Source organism: Tamandua tetradactyla, chromosome 1, assembly GCF_023851605.1.
Source record: "Tamandua tetradactyla isolate mTamTet1 chromosome 1, mTamTet1.pri, whole genome shotgun sequence".
In the NCBI taxonomy this organism is placed as follows: domain Eukaryota; kingdom Metazoa; phylum Chordata; class Mammalia; order Pilosa; family Myrmecophagidae; genus Tamandua; species Tamandua tetradactyla.
Genome location: NC_135327.1, coordinates 53158686 through 53176428, shown reverse-complemented (window position 1 = coordinate 53176428; position 17743 = coordinate 53158686). Strand labels below are relative to the sequence as shown.

Here is a 17743-nt window from a genome sequence, read left to right as displayed (position 1 = left end):
GGGACTCTAGTAAGACACCATTGCGGTGCATGATGTCCAACTTTAAGAAGGCTTTTACTGACAAATGGGGAGTCAAGCTGACTCCCAGTCAACTCGGGCAATTCCGTATGCTAGAATGGCCCACCTTTGGGGTAGACTGGCTGCCTGAGGAAACTTTTGAGTTAAAAAAAGGTAAAGGCAGTTTATAGTACAGTGTCAGGGATGCGTGGACACCCAGATCAGTTTCCCTACATTGCCACCTGGCTGGAGGTCACAAAGAAGAAGCCAGGGTGGATAAAGACTTGCCTTGATGAACAGGGCCAGGTGTTTCTCACCCAAGTGGTGAGAAGTCCCACAAGGAACCAGGTGGCAAGCCCAAGGTCCCAGTTTTATCCAGTACACCGGAAAAAAAAGAAAACCCACCCCACCTTACTTGAAGCCACCAACAACTGCGGCCTTGCCGAGCTCCTCCACAGCAACCCCCGACACCCCCCCCCCCCCAGAAGCCCAGAAGTATCACCGGACACTCCACCAAGCCTGGCTATCTCTGGACTCCCTGAGCCATGGCAGCTGCGGCCCCAGGTGCGGCCGCTCCACCCGCAGCCATCCCCTTAATGCCTTTGAGAGAAACCCGAGGACCTCCCTATGTTGATGCCCAGGGAGACTTTCAGGAAAGGAGAAGAAACGTCATATATATTCCCTTCACTTCTACTGACCTGCTAAACTGGAAGAGTCCTCCACCGTCCTACGCTGAGAGGCCTCAGGCAATGATTGACCTGTTCCAGTCCATTGTCCAGACTCACCAGTCCACCTGGCCCACTTGCAACCAGCTGCTTGTAACTCTCCTCGGCATTGAGGAACGTTGGCATGTGGTAGTGGCGGCACAAAAGCACCTGGTTGGAAAGCACCTCCAATGGCACCTTAGACCCAACCCGATACGCCGCCCACGCTTTTCCAGGAGACGGCCCAGAGTGGGACCCAAACACTGACGTGGGGTTGCAGTCCCTTCAAAGGCTCCATGAGGCCCTGCTCCAGGGCCTCTGGAAAGGCAGCCGAAAAGCCACCAACATAACCAAGGTCAAAGAGGTCTTGCAGAAGCCAGATGAGCCCCTGAGCGAATTTCTTGAGGAATTGATGGAAACCTTCCGCCAATACACACCGTTCAATCCTGAGGCCCCAGAGAGCCAAATTTGGTAAAATCCCACCTTCATGGGACAAGCAGCCCCGACATTCAGTGTAACCTTCAGAAACTAGATGGATTTGCAGGCATCAACACGAGCCAGCTGATAGAGGTGGCCACGAGGGTGTTCATCAATCGGGACCAAGTAGGGGCCAAGGAAAAGAAATGGGAATTCAGGGAAAGGGCTTAGATGATTGCTGCTGCTTTTGAGAATTGAGACCAAGGGCCCCAGCTAAAAACAACCCAAAGGGCCCAAGCACCCCTGGGGTGAAACCAGTGTGCTTTCTGCAAGAAGGAGAGGCATTGGAAGAGTGCCCCAATAAAGCTGTCCCATTAACAGGCAGAGGAAGGCGGGACACTGGCCCCAGGTCTGATCCAGATACCATCACCTTGGCTGTCAATGAGCTCTCTGATTAGAACAGATCAGGTTCCATATTTTTAGGCCCCTGGAAACCCATGATCAAAGTAAAATTAGGGGGCCAAACAATGGACTTTATGTTGGATACTGGTGCCGGACACTCAGTAATAACCCAGCCTCTGGGGGATGCTCACCCATTTTCTGGCCAGACAATAGGCATAGTGGGCACCACTGATATAGTGTGGAAGAAGTTATTCCTGAAGGCCAGAGAACTCAGCACTGGGGGTCACTTAGTGTCATACCAGTTCCTGTGCATGCTCAAGTGCCTGCTGCCACTTCTGGGATGGGACCTCCTCAGGAAACTGTATGTCCAAATTACTTCTGGCCCTGAAGGAGAAGATTTTTAAAAAATTGATGGCCCGCAAAAGATCCTACTCCTACCCACACCAGCTGGCGAAGAGTGGCTGCTGCACGAGGAATCTAAAGCGGGAGGGGAGGCCTGCTCTAGCCTGCCATCTCTGCCATCCCAGACATTCCAAGTGTCTGGGCTAAGCACAACCCGCCAGGCCTAGTCAAACACTGCCCCCCAGTGTAATTGCCCTGAAGCCCATGGCATGCCCTGTGGCAGTGCGGCAGTACCTGCTCCCTCAGAAGGCCCTTGAGGGGACTGAAGGCCATTCAGTGTGGCTGGAATCCCACCAGATTATCTGGCCCTGCAACTCCCCATGGAACACCCTGCTGCTACCCGTGAAGAAAGCCCAAACGGGGATTTCACCCAGTCCAAGACCTGCAAGCAGTGGATGCAGCCATGGAAGCCATTCACCCCATGGTTCCTAACCTGTATACCCTCCTCAGCCTGGTCCCAGGGAAAGCCAAATGGTTCTCATGCTTGGACTTGAAGGACGCCTTCTTCTGCATCCAGTCAGCCAGGAAGCATTTGCTTCTGAATGGAAAAGGCCCTTCGTGGGAACAAGAAGACAGTATACTTGGACTTGGTTGCTTCAGGGGTACAAAAACTCCCCCAGACTTTTTGGACAAGTGCTAGGAAGGACCTGCAATCATTCCCAGCTAAAGATTACAACTGCACTGTCCTACAATATGTAGATGACCTCTCACTTGCCGCCGAATCCCTGTGACTGTGAGAGAGGGACAAAGCGCCTTCTCTGTCACCTGTACCAGGCAGGGTACCACATGTTCTGGAAAAAGGCCCAAATCCGCCAGCAGCAAGTCAAGTATCTGGGTTTTTGCTTACAGTAAGGGAACCGAAGTCTGGGACCTGAGCAGAAATGAGTAGTCTGTGCCATTCCCACACACAGCAACTTCTAGAAAACAGGTCAGGGAGTTTCTAGGGGGCAACAGGGTTCTGCAGAGTCTGGATCCCAAACTATGCACTCCTAGTGAGACCCCTCTATGAAGTCACAAAAGGGGGACAACAAGGACCATTCCAGTAGGGGAATGAACAAGAGCACATTTTCCAGCATCTGAAGGCAGTACTCATGCAGGTCCCCAAGTCTAGGCCTTCTGGACTTAGAAAAACCCTTCACCCTGTTCACTCATGAGCAGGAAGAGACAGCCATTGGGGTCTTAACCCAGGTCCTTGGATCATGGTAAAGGCCTGTAGCCTACCTCTCCAGGCAACTGCACAATGTAGCACTAGGATGGCCTTCCTGCCTAAGACCTGTCGCTACCACCACCCTCCTAGTCCATGAGGCCAGAAAGCTCACATTTGGGCAGGAACTGACTGTGCTGGCTCCCCATTCAGTCAACAGTCTTATGGAGCAAAAGGGGGACCTCTGATTGTCAAATGCAAGATTCACCAAGTACCAGGTCACTCTGTGTGATACCCCAAACTTGCACCCTGCTGCCTATTGGGTTGGGGCCCCCAAAACATGACCACACAGAGACTGTGGACTAAGTCTACTCCAGTCACCCAGACCTCAAAGACCAACCATTAAAATGTCCCAGCATTGAACTGTTCACCGATGGAAGCAGCATAGTAAAAGATGGATATGTTATGCTGGGTATGCAGTTGTCACCCTAGTAGATATACTAGAGGCAGAGGCCCCACCCTCAGGAACACCTGCTCTAAAGGTCGAGATCATAGCACTCGCTCAGGGTCTGCAGTTGGAGGCAGGGCAAGAAGCCAATATATACACTGACTCAAAGTATGTGTTCATAAACCTACATGTGCATGGGGCGTTATACAAAGAGTGAGGGCTAACAACGGCAGGGGGAAGGCATATTAAGCAAGGGCCAGAAATCTTGGCCTTACTGGAGGCAGTCTGGGCCCCCTCCACTGTGGCTGTCATCCATTGCCAAGGCCACCTGAAGGGAAACTACTTAACTGCAAAAGGCAACTGCAAGGCTAACTCAGCTGCCAAACAAGAGGCAGAGAGACAGCTGGTGTTCCCTCCAGAGCACAAACTGCTCTTTGCTCCCCTCCCCCCCGCCCCACCCATTACAGCAGTGGAGAGAAAAATCAAGCTATTCCAAGTCAGAGGGCAATTGGCTAGCAAGGGAAGGGAAGAAATGCCATGATGGTTGGTGGGTCCTGCACGATGTATATATCACCATCCCTGAAAGCCTAGCCTGGCCCCTAGTGAAAAATGTTTACTATCAAACTCATTTTGGGGAGAAGGCCCTCAGTGCTAGTTTGAGCACATACCCAAGCTCCCCTCTTGGGTGAAGCTAGCATGTAAGAAGTGTGTTACCTGCCAGAGAAACAATGCTAAGCAGCCCAGTGCCAGGATGGGAGTCTGAATAACCAGTTAGCAGGTCTAAGTCAGTTCAAAGATTTATAGGTAGACTTCACAGAGCTGCCACGGGCCCAGAGATATCGCTATCTCCTGGTATTCATCTGCATCTTCTCGGGTTGAGCAAAAGCGTACCCCACCTGCTCGGAAACAACCCAGGTGGCACAAGCCCTCCTAAAAGACATCATTCCTCAGTAGAATGCTGATTATAATCAGCTCTGACAATGGCCCTGCTTTTGTAGCCAAGACCCTCCAAAAGCTAGCAAAAGCCTTGCAGATAACTTGGAAGCTCCATACTGTCTACGGGCCTCAAAGTAGTGGAAAGGTAGAATGGATGAATCAGACTTTAAACACACAATTAAAGAAAATCTGTCAGGAGACAAAACTGACTTGGATACAGATGCTCCCTATAGTTCCGTTTAGAATTAGATCTGCCCTGACAAAGAAAATAGGTTTCTCCCCTTTGAAGTAGCATATGGAAGGCCACCAACTCTCACCGGAGTCTTGCAGGGAAACCTCAAAGAAATTGGGAACTTAGGCCTAATCCAACACTTGATTCAGTTGGGACGGGTTCTAAATGAGTTGAAAAGGAAAGCACTAGAAGCAGTGCCGAGCCTTCCAGCATTTACCCTCCACCCCACACAGGAGTTTGCACCAGGGGACTTGGAATAGGTTAAAGACTGGAAAAAAGGCTCCCTCCAGTCTCAGTGGAGAGGCCCTTACCATGTTGTTTCAGCAACTCCAACACCTGTAAGAGTTGCAAAAATCATCCTGTGGTTTCACCATTCTCAGGTCAAGAGGGCCACAACACATGACCCCTGGGAGTGCACTCCTGATTCTGAACACCCAAAGCACATCATTCTCTGGAAGCCACTGTGCCCTTCTCCATCACAGCCAAAATCAGCTGACCAGCCCGCAACTGAAGCCTGAATGACTGTCACTGCCCTGCTCTAGCTCACCAGAAGCAGCTAGCCAATGCATGGTCAAAGCTTGAGGAGACCTTCGAGCCCTGCTTCAGTCACTCCAGAAGCTGACTGATCTATGGATGGTCGAAGATTGAGGAACTGACACATGGACATCCCGGCCTGCCAGGTCTGTGGACTTACTGCCTTTTTCTTGCTCTTTGTGTTTGTTCTTCATTTAGCCTTCTTAGCCCTCCTGGAAGTGGGACACCTGGAGTTATTACCCGAGACCAATTTCACTTTAATCTGGTGGGATCCTTTCTACCCAGGTACTCTGTAACTGTCATCATGTTTCTCACCCTCATAAATTTGCTCAATGTCCCTGTGGTCCTTTCAGGAGGGGCGATGTGTGCCAGGCAAGTCTCCAAACTGTTTATTCTAGAGAAGAAGGAAAAACCACCACAGTGTACTAGTGCCATGCCTCCTGCCCTGGTCAGACTTCATCGTGCACATTTAACACTATAAAATACACTCTCTATATAGGGTAGGCCATAGTGGCTCAGCAGGCAGAGTTCTTGCCTGCCATCCCAGAGACCCAGGTTTGATTCCCGGTGCCTGCTCATGCAAAAAAAAAAAAAAAAAAAAACACACTCTCTGCCTAGGCACCTAAAGTGCCTCGACTCCCAGTCACCAAGTACAGTGATAGAGTATTCCCTACCTTGGCAGAAAGTGCCTTTATCATCTAGCACTTCACCCGGAACAAGGGTCACTCTAAACTTTAGCACGTGCATATCCTTAGGACACTATATCATCATCAGTATCTCTTCCCTAAGAATAGAAGAGTGCTTCCAGTTGCAGCCAAACTTCACCATGGCTGTCCCCCATTGTAGTCAAACAACTACTCCTTTGATCCTACCAAATACACTGGGAAGCCAGTAGTGTCTCTTGCAGTAGTCCAATATCTCCTCTATGATGAAACATTGAGGGGTTGCCAGGGACTAGTAGCAGAAAGTTTTCTTACATTACACAAAGAAATAAAAACCCTCACCAAAACCCGAATAGAGGCCCCCCACTGTGTTCATAGTCAGTCAAAACAAAACACACAAGCCCCAGAGCAAAGTGCAAATGTTCCAACTCCCCCGAGTTACCCCAGAGCTAGACCTACAGAAAATCTGTGCATTGAACTAGTCGAGCAGATCGCCTCCTCTCTTAATATAACATCATGCTATATTTGTGGGAGTATGGGTATCAGGGATCAGTGGCCTTGGACAGCCCGAGAATGGGGGGAATCCAACCCTCTAAACCTTACTCTTCCAGACCTTCCCAAGCCCCAGAGCAGCTGGTGGAGCTTTGCAACAGCAATAATAGGGCTGGCCCTAGACTATCTCTTAGCAGATGAGGGAGGAATCTGTGGGAAATTCAACTGGACTGATGCCCAAATAGACTAACAGGGCAAAGCTATTAGAGAAATAATCAATGAAATGAGAAAACCAGCCCATGTCTCCATACAAACATGGAAAGGGTAGAACCCAAGTGATCTGTTTGGAAGATGGTTCTCTATGTTTGGAGGGTTCAAAACTCTAATTGCTAGTGTCCTAGGGTTGCTAGCCATATGCCTCCTTGTCCCATGCCTCCTGCCACTCTTAATAAGTACCTTACAATGTTGAGTTGAAGCTGAAATAGAAAAGAAGACCTCGGCAAAAATCCTGGCAATATGGAACCACCAATACTGGCCCCCTACAACTAGAAGAAAATGAGGTATAAATGATGCAACTGTCTACTAGTGTGGACAAGCATCAAAAGGGGGAATGTACCAAGTAGCCCTGTTTGCCCAAGCCATTTCCCCTTGCAGTAGGTGGACCCCTCACCCTTCCTTGCACATTTAAACTACCTCCTCTTTAAAAAAAAATCCCCAAATTCCTCTGAGCAGTCAGAACTACATGTAAACAGGATGCTTGCCCCAAGAATGGATAAAACTGCACATAGGCAAGGTAAGACAAGTTTATGTAAAGAAACCCTTCCCCTAATTGCTCAACCACTTCTGTAAACCCAGCTTCATGCCTTTCCTGATTTAAATCAGCCAATCATTTCCTTCCAACACCACCAGTTCACACCTTGTCTTCAATGCATCATCCTGACTATCGAAGCTCTTGTAACCTTCTATTCAGGGCTCAGGCTTTTGAAGGGACTCAGCTGTGCCCCATGAGCAGGGACGAATAAAATCTTGCTTCCTGAAGCTCTGGAGCCTTGGTCCCAATTCCTTTGGTGTTCCATGTAATGCTTCCATAAGCTCTCACAGAGCTTCACTCCTAGTTTCATGCAACAGTCTTACCAAATGTCCCACATGTTCATTCACATCATTGAATGCCTCACAACTTTGTTCCTTTTTGTAGCTGCACAACCTTCGTTCATAAGTATACACTATTGTTCACCAATCTACTTCTCTGACAGTTCATCCTTCAGCTGCCTGCATTCATCGGGCATCATGAAGAGGGCCAAAAGTCCACAGTCCATCAACATTCTCAATTTGCGATAATTTCATTGTTCCCAAGAGAAAGAAAATCAATAAACACACCTTCCCCAAATAGCAAATCTAAACCTCCTCTTAACTCTTGGGCCTCCTCCCACTGTTTACCTCTGCTGTTGCTGTGGTAGTGCTGATGGATTCCTCTTAAACATAGCTCATAGCATGCACTAGCAGTTTTCCCTCTGTACACTGGACTTAGACACTGTTTGTACAAGAATCATATCTTCAAAGTAATTCATGTGAAAATCAATTTATATTTCTACTGTGAATCAGTGGGACCTGTAGGTCTATACAACCCCTTTCAATCTTGTTCATATTACTTACAAACCCACTAGAGAACCACCTTCACTCCTATTTCCTTATATTGGAATTCAACCTGTCTCAAGCTTCTATATATCTCTAAGTCCCCCATATTGTGTATTATAAGCCTCTGATTATATCTTTATGCTGGTTGTAAAAGTGGAATCATACAGTATCTACCCTTTTGTGTCTGGCTAATTTCACTCAGAATTATGTCCTCAAGCCTTATACATCTTGTTATGTGCTTCAGGATGTCATTTTGTCTTACTGCTGCATAATATTCCATTGTATGTATATACCACATTTTGTTGATCCACTTGTCTGTTGATGGGTTTTTGGTTTGTTTCCATTTTTTGGTGGTTGTGAATAGTGCTGCTATGAACATTAGTGTGCAAATGTCTGTTTGTGTCATTGCTTTCAGCTCTTCTGGGTATATGCCAAGTAGTACTATTGCTGGGTCATAGGGCAACTCAATATTTACTTTCCTAAGGAACTGCCAAACAGTCTTCCATTGTGGTTGCACCATTATACATTCCCACCAGCAGTGCATAAGTGTCCCAGTTTCTCCACATCCTCTCCAACATTTATAGTTTCCTGTTTGTTTAATAGCAGCCATTCTTATAGGTGAGGTAATATCTCATGGTAGTCTTCATCTGCATTTTCCTTATAGTAAATGAAAATGAGCATCTCTTCATGTGCTTTTAAGCATCTGTATTTGCTCTTCAGAAAAATGCCTATTCATATTTTTAGACCATTTTATAATCAGGTTCTTTGTTCTTTTGTTGTTGAATTGTATGATTTCTTTGTATATACAGGAAATCAAACCCTTGTCCGACATGATATTTCCAAATATTTTTCCCATTGAGTTGGCTGCCCCTTCACCTTTTGACAAAGTCTTTCGAGGTGCAGAAGCATATGACTTTGAGGAGTTCCCATTTATCTATTTTTCTTCTGTTGCTTGTGCATTGGGTGTAACGTTTAGGAAGCTACCTCTTATTACTAGGTCTTGAAGATGCTTCCCTACACTTTATTCTAGAAAATTCATGGTGCTAGTTCTTATATTTAGGTGTTTGGTCCATTTTGAGTTAATTTTTGTGTTGGGTGCAAGATAGGGGTCCTCTTTCATTCTCTTGGTTATTGATATGCAGTTCTTCCATGCCCAATTATTGAAAAGACTATTTTGTCCCAGTTCAGAGGATTTGGGGGCCTTGTCAACAATCAGTTGACCATAGATTTGGTGGTCTATTTCTGTATTCTCGATTCAATTCCATTGGTTAATGCTTCTATCTTTGTGCCAATACCATGCTATTTTGACCACTGTGGCTTTATAACAGGTTTTAAAGTCAGGCAGTGCTAATCCTTCCAATTGTTCTTTTTTAGGATGCTTTTAGCTATTCAGGGTCTCTTTCCTTTCCAGATGAAGTTGGTAATTGGTTTTTCCAAATCTTCAAAGCAGGTTGTTGGAATTTTGGTGAATATGTAATCAATTTGGGGAGAATTGACATCTTAACTATATTTAGCCTTCCTATCCATGAATAGGGAATGTCTTTCCACCTATTTAGATCTCTTTTGATTTCTTTTAGCAACATTATGTAGTTTTCTGTGTACAAGTCCGTTATGTTGCTAGTTAAGTCCATTCCTAAGTACTTGGTTCTTTTAGTTACTATTTTGAACAGAGTTTTTTCCTTAACTGACTTCTCAACTAGGTCATTGCTTGTGTATAGAAATGTTATTGATTTTTGCACATTAATTTTTTATCCCTTTGCTGAATTTGTTCATTAGCTCAAGTAATTTTGCTGTAGATTTCTCAGGATCTTCCAAGTATAGTATCATATCATCTGCAAATAATGAGAGCTTTACTTCCTCCTTTCCAATTTGGTTGCCTTTTATTTCTTTGTCCTGCCTGATTGCTCTAGCTAGAACTTCTAGCACAATGTTGAATAAAAGTGGTGACGGTGGACATCCTTGTCTTGTTCCTGATCTTAGGGGGAAAGTTTTCAGTCTGTCTCCATTGAGTACAGTGCCAGCTATTGGTTTTTCACATATTCCTATTGAGGTAATTACCTTTGATTCCTATCTTTTAATGTTTTTGTCAGAAAAGTATGCTGAATTTTGTCGAATGCTTTTTCAGCATCAATCGAGATGATCACACAATTTTTCGCTTTCAATTTGTTAATGTGCTGTGTTACATTAATTGATTTTCTTGTGTTGAACCATCCTTGCATTCCTGGTATACACCACTTGGTTATGGTGTATAATTCTTTTACTATCTTGTTGGATTAAATTTTCTCATATTTTATTGAGAATGTTTGCATCTATATTCATTAGGGAGATTGGGCTGTAGCTTTCCTTTCCTATAGTATCTTTACCAAGTTTCAGTATTAAAATGATAATAGCTCCATAAAATGACTTAGGTAGAGTTCCTTTTTCCTCAATTTTTTGGAAAAGTTTGAGCATGATTGGTGTTAGCTCTTTCTGGAATGTTTGATAAAATTTCCCTGGTGAAGCCATTTTGCCCTGGGCTTTTCTTTGAAGGAAGATTTTTGATGACTGATTGAATCTCTTTACATGTGATTAATTTTTTGAGATCTCCTATTTCTTCCTGAATCAGTGTAGCTTGCTGTGTGTCTCCAGAAATTTGTCCATTTCATCTATGTTGTCTAGTTTGTTGGCATATAGGTGTTCATAGTATCTTCTTATGACTTTTTTTATTCCTTCAGGGTCTGTGGTAAGGCACCCCTTCTCATTCTGATTTTATTTGCATCCTCTCTCTTTTTTTCCTTTGTCAGTCTGCTAGCGTCCCATCAATTTTATTGATTCTCTCAAAGAAACAACTTTTGGTTTTATTGATTCTTTCTATTGTTCTTTTGTTCTCCAATTCATTTATCTTTGTGTTAATCTTTGTTATTTCTCTTCTTCTATTTGCTTTGGGGTCAGTTTGCTGTTCTTTCTTGAGTTCCTCCAGGTATGCTATTAAGTCTTCTGTTTTTGCTTTCTTCTTTTTTAATATAGGCATTTAGGGCAATAAATTTTCCTCTCAGTACAGCCTTTACCACATCCCATAAGTTCTGATAAGTTGCATTCTCATTTTCATTCATCTCCAGACAACTACTGATTTATCTAGCACTTTCTTCTTTGACCCACTGGTTGCTTAAGAGTGTGTTATTTAATCTCCATATATTTGTGAATGTTCTTGTTCTTTGGTGGTTATTGATACCCAGATCATCCTATTGTGATCAGAGAAACTCCTTTGAATAATTTTAATATTTTTAAATTTATAAAGACCTTTTTTGTGCCCCAGCCTATTATCTATCCTGGAGAATGTTCCATGAGCACTAGAGAAGAATTTATAGCCTTGTGCTTTGGAGTCCAATGACCTAAATATGTCTGTTAGCATAATTCATTTATCAAGTTATTTAACTTCTCTATTTCCTTGTTTATCCTCTGTCTGGTAGTTCTCTCTATAGCAGAAGGTGGTATATTGAAGTCTCCTACTATTATTGTTGAAACATCTATCACCTCCTTCAGTTTTGCCAATGTCTGTCTCATGTACTTTTGGAGCTCCTTGATTGGGAACATAAACATTTATGATTGTTATATCTTATTGGTGAATTGACCCTTTAATTGGGAAAAACTTTATCCTCCTTTGTCTATTACAATGTCTTTACATTTAAAGTCTATTTTGTCTGATATTAGTATAGCCACTTCTGCTTTCTTTTAGTTACAAATTACATGGAAAATCTTTTTCAAACCTTTCACTTTCAATCTATTTGTATCCTTGGGTCTAAGATGAGTCTCTTGTAAGCAGCATATAGCTGGATTATGTTTCTTAATCCATTCTACCAATCTGTATCTTTTAATTGGTAAATTTAGTCCATTAACATTCAAAGTTATTACTGAAAAGGAGTTTCTTGAATCCACCATCTTTTTTATTTTATTTTTCAGATCTATATATTCTTTTCCCTCTTTCTCTTTGTATTCTTTAAATTACCCTTAGTGGTACTCTTCAATTCTGTGCCCTCCTCCAGACCTACCTCTCCTATCTTTTTTTTTTTCAGCCAGCAGAACTCCTAGTGTTTCTTGGACTTTTATTGCCAAATTCTTTCAGGACTTCTTTATCTGTGAAAACTTTAATCTCTCCCTCAGTTTTGAAGGACAATTTGGTTGGGTCCAGAGTTCTTGGCTGGAAGTCTTTCTCTTTCAGTATCTTGAATATATTATGCCACTGCCTTCTCACCTCCAGGGTGCTAGTTGAATAGTCTGAACTTAGTCTTATTTGGTTTCCCTTGTATGCAGTAGAATGATTTTCTCTTGCCTCTTTCAGGATTTTCTGCTTCTCTTCAACATTTGACAAACTGATTAATGTGTGTCTTGGGAAAGGCCTATTTGGATTAATCTGTTTGGAGTTCGTTGGGCTTCTTTGACTTGTATATTTATGTCCTTTATGAGTCTTGGGAAGTTTTTCCTAATCATATCCTCATTTACTCTTCCTAGCCCTTGACTCCTCTCTTCTCCTTCTGGGACACCAATGATTCTTATATTTGTGTGCTTTGTTTTGTCGTTTCCCTGAGCTCCAATTCGATTTTTTCCATCTGTTTTGCCATTTGCTATTTTGAGTCTTCAAAGCCAGTTATCCTGTCTTCTATATCACTTATTCTTTCTTCTGTCTTTTCAAGTCTGGTGTTTTGTGCCTCTAGTATGTTCTTTATTTGGTCAACAGAATCTTTAACCTCTGTGATATATATTATTTTCTATTTATTCTTTCAAATTCCTCTTTATGTCTTTTTACTGTCTTCTTGATCTCCTTTACATCATTTGCTATCCCACTTATTTTATTAAGTAGAGTTGTATGAACATCTTTGATTAGTTGTTCCAACATCTGTGTCTCCTCTGGTGTTTTAATTTGGTCTTTAGGCAGGGTTATATTTGTTTGCATTGTGATATGCTTAGTGATTTTCTGCTGTCTTCATGGCATGTAAATATCTTGATTGATTTACTTTGGGATTTGATTTCTTTCAGCAGTCTAAGGCTTTGTGTTTGTGGGATGACTGTACAGCAGGGAGCAGGGTATGGGGTGGGGTACTCAGTGCAGTGATTTGTTTCAGGGCAGGTATAGGTGCAGGTTGGGGGTGTTATACTGATGCTTGTGAACATGGGTACCCAGCAGCCTAGAAGGACATAGCTCTGCAGGTGCACCAGTCTGGGGGGTGTAACCCTGGTATGTGCTGGTCTAAGGCATGGGACCCTTAGTGTGCATATGCAGAGCTGTGGCAGCAGGTTAGTGTTATGCCTTCAGGGATTAAGGGCATATGTGACTCTTGCCATGCAGTCAGCAGTCTCTCAGAGCTGTAAAGTGTGGTTGAGGACCATGTGCATATGCAGTTCTAGGACTGCTGTAAAGAGCAGTGCCCAAAGCTGAAGGATGTAAATGGGGGCCCGTAGGCATGCGTGGGCCTAGGAGTGCTGTAAACTGATGCACAGAGCTCAGGGAGGGCAGGATGAAGCTGTGCAACACTATGGGCAGGGGGCAGGGGTAGCCTGAGTATGGAGGTTAGTGCCCACAGCCTTTATGCAGTGGCAACAGCCTGAAGGAAACAGGGATGGGGAGGTAGTACTCAGGAGGGGTACAGAGGAGGTGGGTTGGGCTGCACTTGGGGTGGGGGGTTGTGGCAGGTACACACACTGGGAGCTGGTGGGGTGGGGGTGCCTGGAGCGCAGGAAATGATAGCAGGTGACTGGGTTTGGGTGCATGGGGTTTGGGGTGAGTTGCCGGGCATGTGGCTGTGCTGGTGAGGGTAGGGCGCCCAAGGAATGCGGCCTGACTTACTTCCTAGTCCCCGGCTCCCATCCGTGCACTCCCACAGGCTCTGCACCTCCACACAAGGCTCAGTTCCTTGACCTTTGCAACCAGGGTGCCCTATGAAGTGCAGAAGGCTCACCCAGGTCAGCCACACTCCCGAATCTCTGCCTCAGTCACCCTCCTGTCTCTTCTCTAACTTTTCTGTGGAACATACTTAACTCAGTGTTTGGCATGCAAAAATAAAATTTAAAACAATAAATGCCCACCAATAGCAGAATGGCTAAATATGGCATAGATTATTTCTACCACGTAATAATAAGCAGTCATATAACAGAATAGGAGAAATCTAATATATAGACAGAAAATATCACCATATTAAATTATGATCAATTAAATGATAAAGAGAAATGTAGTAGAGAGTATATATTAGGGTGCCACTTTTGTTTAAAAAAATAAATATGAACACCTGTACACACACAAATTCACACTTTCTTCTGAGGAGAGGACCTGTGAGGTTTAGGAACTGGGCTACTGCCATAGAATTAAATGTCAGAGATTACATAGATGCTTATCAACCTAACTCAAGCTTCTTTATATGCAGAAAGACGTTTCCCAGACTCTCTTCAGTTAACTGGGTTCATGTGATGAGTTATAGCCAATGAATTGCAAATAGAAATGAAGTGTGTCAGTTTCAGGCTGAAGGCATAAAGAGTCCTGTATGCTTTCTCCATATTTTCTCTGTTCAATTACCAGTCTGGCTGAATGCAGGATTTATATAGGATCATAAGGAGGCCTAGGAGAGAGTAGACACATAAGATAAAGGAATTCTAGATTGCTGAATTACCACTTGATAAAGCTTACTTAGAAGGGTTACATGGCGGTTTCAGATTTCTTGGGTACTCAAGCAAATAGAATGCTTAAACGATAGGAATTTATCAGCTCACTGTTTTGAGGCTAAAAGAAAGTTCAAGTCAAGGTGTCATCAGGGTATTGCTTTCTTCCTGAAGACTGGTCTTCTGGGGCTGGCTGCCAGTGATCCTTGGTCCTTGGCTCCACTGTCACATGGCAACACACATAGTGACCCGGCCTTGCCTCTCCATTCTCTTCTAGGTTCTGTCAAATCTCAGCTTCTGGGCACATCCTGTGGCTTTCTCTCCCTATGAGTTTCATTAAAGGTCTCCAATAATAGGCTCAAAACCATCCTGATTGAGTTGAGCCACACCTTAAATGAAGTAACCTCATCAAAAACTCCTACTACCAGTGGGCTCACACTCACAGGAATGAATTAAGTTTAAGAACGTGTTTTTCATTATTTATGGGGTACATACAGCTCCAAACCCCTACAATATTCCACATTAAATTATGATGTGAGCAAGAAATAATATTTATGTGAGGATTGTTTATTACAGAAACTGCCATTAATGACCTGGCTAAAACAGAGGAAGAGAGAATCTTCATTTTATATTGTTTATGTTTATACCTAGTAAACTAATTCAATTAAATGTAAATTAAAACGTATCCAGTTTTAAAAATGTTAGAAGTCAAAAACAGAGGAAATCTTAAATTCTAAACAGCAGTTTTTTAAATGCTTTTCTCCCTTGTAAGGATTGAACATTCAACATGACATACTTATTACAAGCATTACTCTACACATTTTAAGTCTCTTAACACCCATCTTCCATGTTTGTTTTAATTTCTAATATATTTTAAGTTAAAATATTTAAAATACCTGTTAACTAAGAGGCTCAGGAGTTAGTTAAATACCTAAACATGTTCATGTTCCTGTGGTGAGGTTTGAACAGTTATAATAAAAATTCTAGGTAGAAGTCGTAAGGCATGCAACATGTGAATAAATGTGTGGGACATTTGGTGAGGCACAATAAGCCAGGAACAAAAGAACAACAACGATATTGTCACCTTTGGAAAATGCCTGTAAGAAACAGGGCCCTAGATTGTAAGCTTTTAGAGGAGACACATTAAGTCCAGAGTGGAGATTATTATTTCTGGATTTCAAGAGGTTGTTTTATATACATATATATATAACCTGATATTTAGAGCTAATAACAAAGCCAATCAGGTTGAGGTTAAAGAAATTCAGAACACAGGAGTGAGGACAACAGTGTCTATATTTTAGAAACACACACACACTCTTTGAGACCAAAGGAATAAAGGTTTATTTGGTCTGCAACTGAAATTTTCTATACCACATAATCTAACTCAACCTATCTGTATAGCTCATTTGAACACTGAAACACAGGGAGGCCAGAATAAGAAAGAGGCCATTTAATCCCATATAGATTATTGTAATGCCTGGATACATCCTAGAGTATATTAAGCAGATAATCAATAAATATTGGCAAAGTCCCCTGAGGGATGGGAGAAAGAATATGGAACTATTAAACCTTATCAGCCAGGAATCCCCTGATACCATGTCAAACTTGAGGGATACCAAAATCAATAGGCCATGCCCTTGATCATGAGGCTTACTCTTATGAAGCTTATGCAGGTAACCGAGAAGTTTAGACCACCTATAGGCATACCTAAGAGTTACTTCTGGAGGACTTCTTTTGTTGCTCAGATGTGGCCCCACTCCCTCTAAGCCCAACTCTGCAACTGAAATTATTGCCTTCCCCCCTACCTGGGATATGACATCCAGGGGTGAAAGTCTCCCTGGTGATGTGGGAGATGATTCCCAGGGATGAATCTGGCCCTAGCACCGTGGGATCAAAATTCCATCCTGACCAAAAGGGGGAAAAGAAATATATCTAATAAAGTATCAGTGGCAGAGAGAATTCAAATAGAGTTGAGAGGCTACTATCGAGGTTGCTCTTTCACAAACTTCAGGTAGACCTTATTATCTATCATAACCTGCCAAATCCCAACCAAGACCATTTCAGCTAATCCTAAAGAACACCTAGGGCAATATATAAGATTCCACAAGGGTCCCAGGCACTAGAGTAACTTTCCAGAAAGTTTCACTAGAGAAACTTTCCCTGGTCCAGACAAGTCCTGAAACCTAGAGGGCCCAGTCTCCCTAGAACATCAGATCATTCCATCTCCCTACTCTATATTAGTGACAGATTCTTCCAATATGAAAAATTTAGAATTTCCATAGCCCAAACACCCCTAAAGAGGGAGATGGAAAGATCAAAGGTGATGGTGGAGCTATACAGAGAAGATAAGATTTAACAAATAAACATGAATCCTGAATCATTACATTGATATCTCTTTTAGTCTCCAGTATCTTGGAGCAACTAGAAGTAAAAACCTAAAATTGTGGAACTGTAACCCATGTCAAAGTCTGAAATATGTTCTATAATTAATTGTGGTGCTGTGCTTTGAAATTTATAGCTTTTTTGTATATATGTTATTTTTCACACACAAAAAAAAGGAAAAAAGTTGATTGTGATGATAAAAATATTTAAGCCTTCTAGCCTCCTATACTTTGGTGCAGTTAGAAGGAAAAAAATCTGAGAGGATTGTCTGGTAGCCCATGACAAACTCTGGGATCTTTCCTGTAACTGCCTGTTGAAGAGTGCTTTGAAAACTACTGCTTTTTTATTTCTTTGCTTTGAATATATGTTACACTACACAATCAAAAAGTAAAAAAAAATCCTAGGTAGAAATTATTCCTCCCATAAATTCTCCTTCTTCCTGCTCCAGATTACTTTGAGAACTTCTGGAATTGTTCTAACTAGTAGGAAATCCTTCAAGTCATCATTTTGGAATGTCTGGCTATGTTTTGATAATTCATATTTAGCACCAATAGGATGGGTTAGCAATTACATTAGCACCCTAGTATTTTCACTCTTGTATAAGATAATATATAAAGGTCATGGCACAGTAAATGATCATCTTTATAACTATTACTACTTCTTTTTTGCTCAGAAAAACTTTTAAGAATCTCATTTTGTTACTGTAAAGAAAAGGAAACCACAGAAGGT

General features: G+C 42.8%; 1 protein-coding gene across 10 annotated transcripts in view; it reads right to left on the bottom strand.

The window, feature by feature from the left end:
• The window catches only part of LOC143646627 (uncharacterized), a 214373-nt gene that overhangs the window by 6444 nt on the left and 190186 nt on the right, over positions 1-17743 (bottom strand). For 4 of the 10 annotated variants that reach the window (XM_077115830.1, XM_077115784.1, XM_077115793.1 and 1 more), the window contains 3 exons: positions 2356-2476; positions 1820-1904; positions 696-872 (listed from right to left, as the gene is read on the bottom strand). The exons of 1 other annotated variant lie outside the window; for it this stretch is intronic. In XM_077115830.1, the coding sequence (XP_076971945.1) occupies positions 699-872; positions 1820-1904; positions 2356-2435 (339 nt within the window). In that variant the 5' untranslated portion in view covers positions 2436-2476 and the 3' untranslated portion in view covers positions 696-698. Of the gene's footprint in view, positions 1-695; positions 873-1819; positions 1905-2355; positions 2477-2626; positions 4458-17743 lie in introns of those variants that run through there. 5 more of the 10 variants (XM_077115775.1, XM_077115810.1, XM_077115820.1 and 2 more) reach the window with 5 other exon arrangements.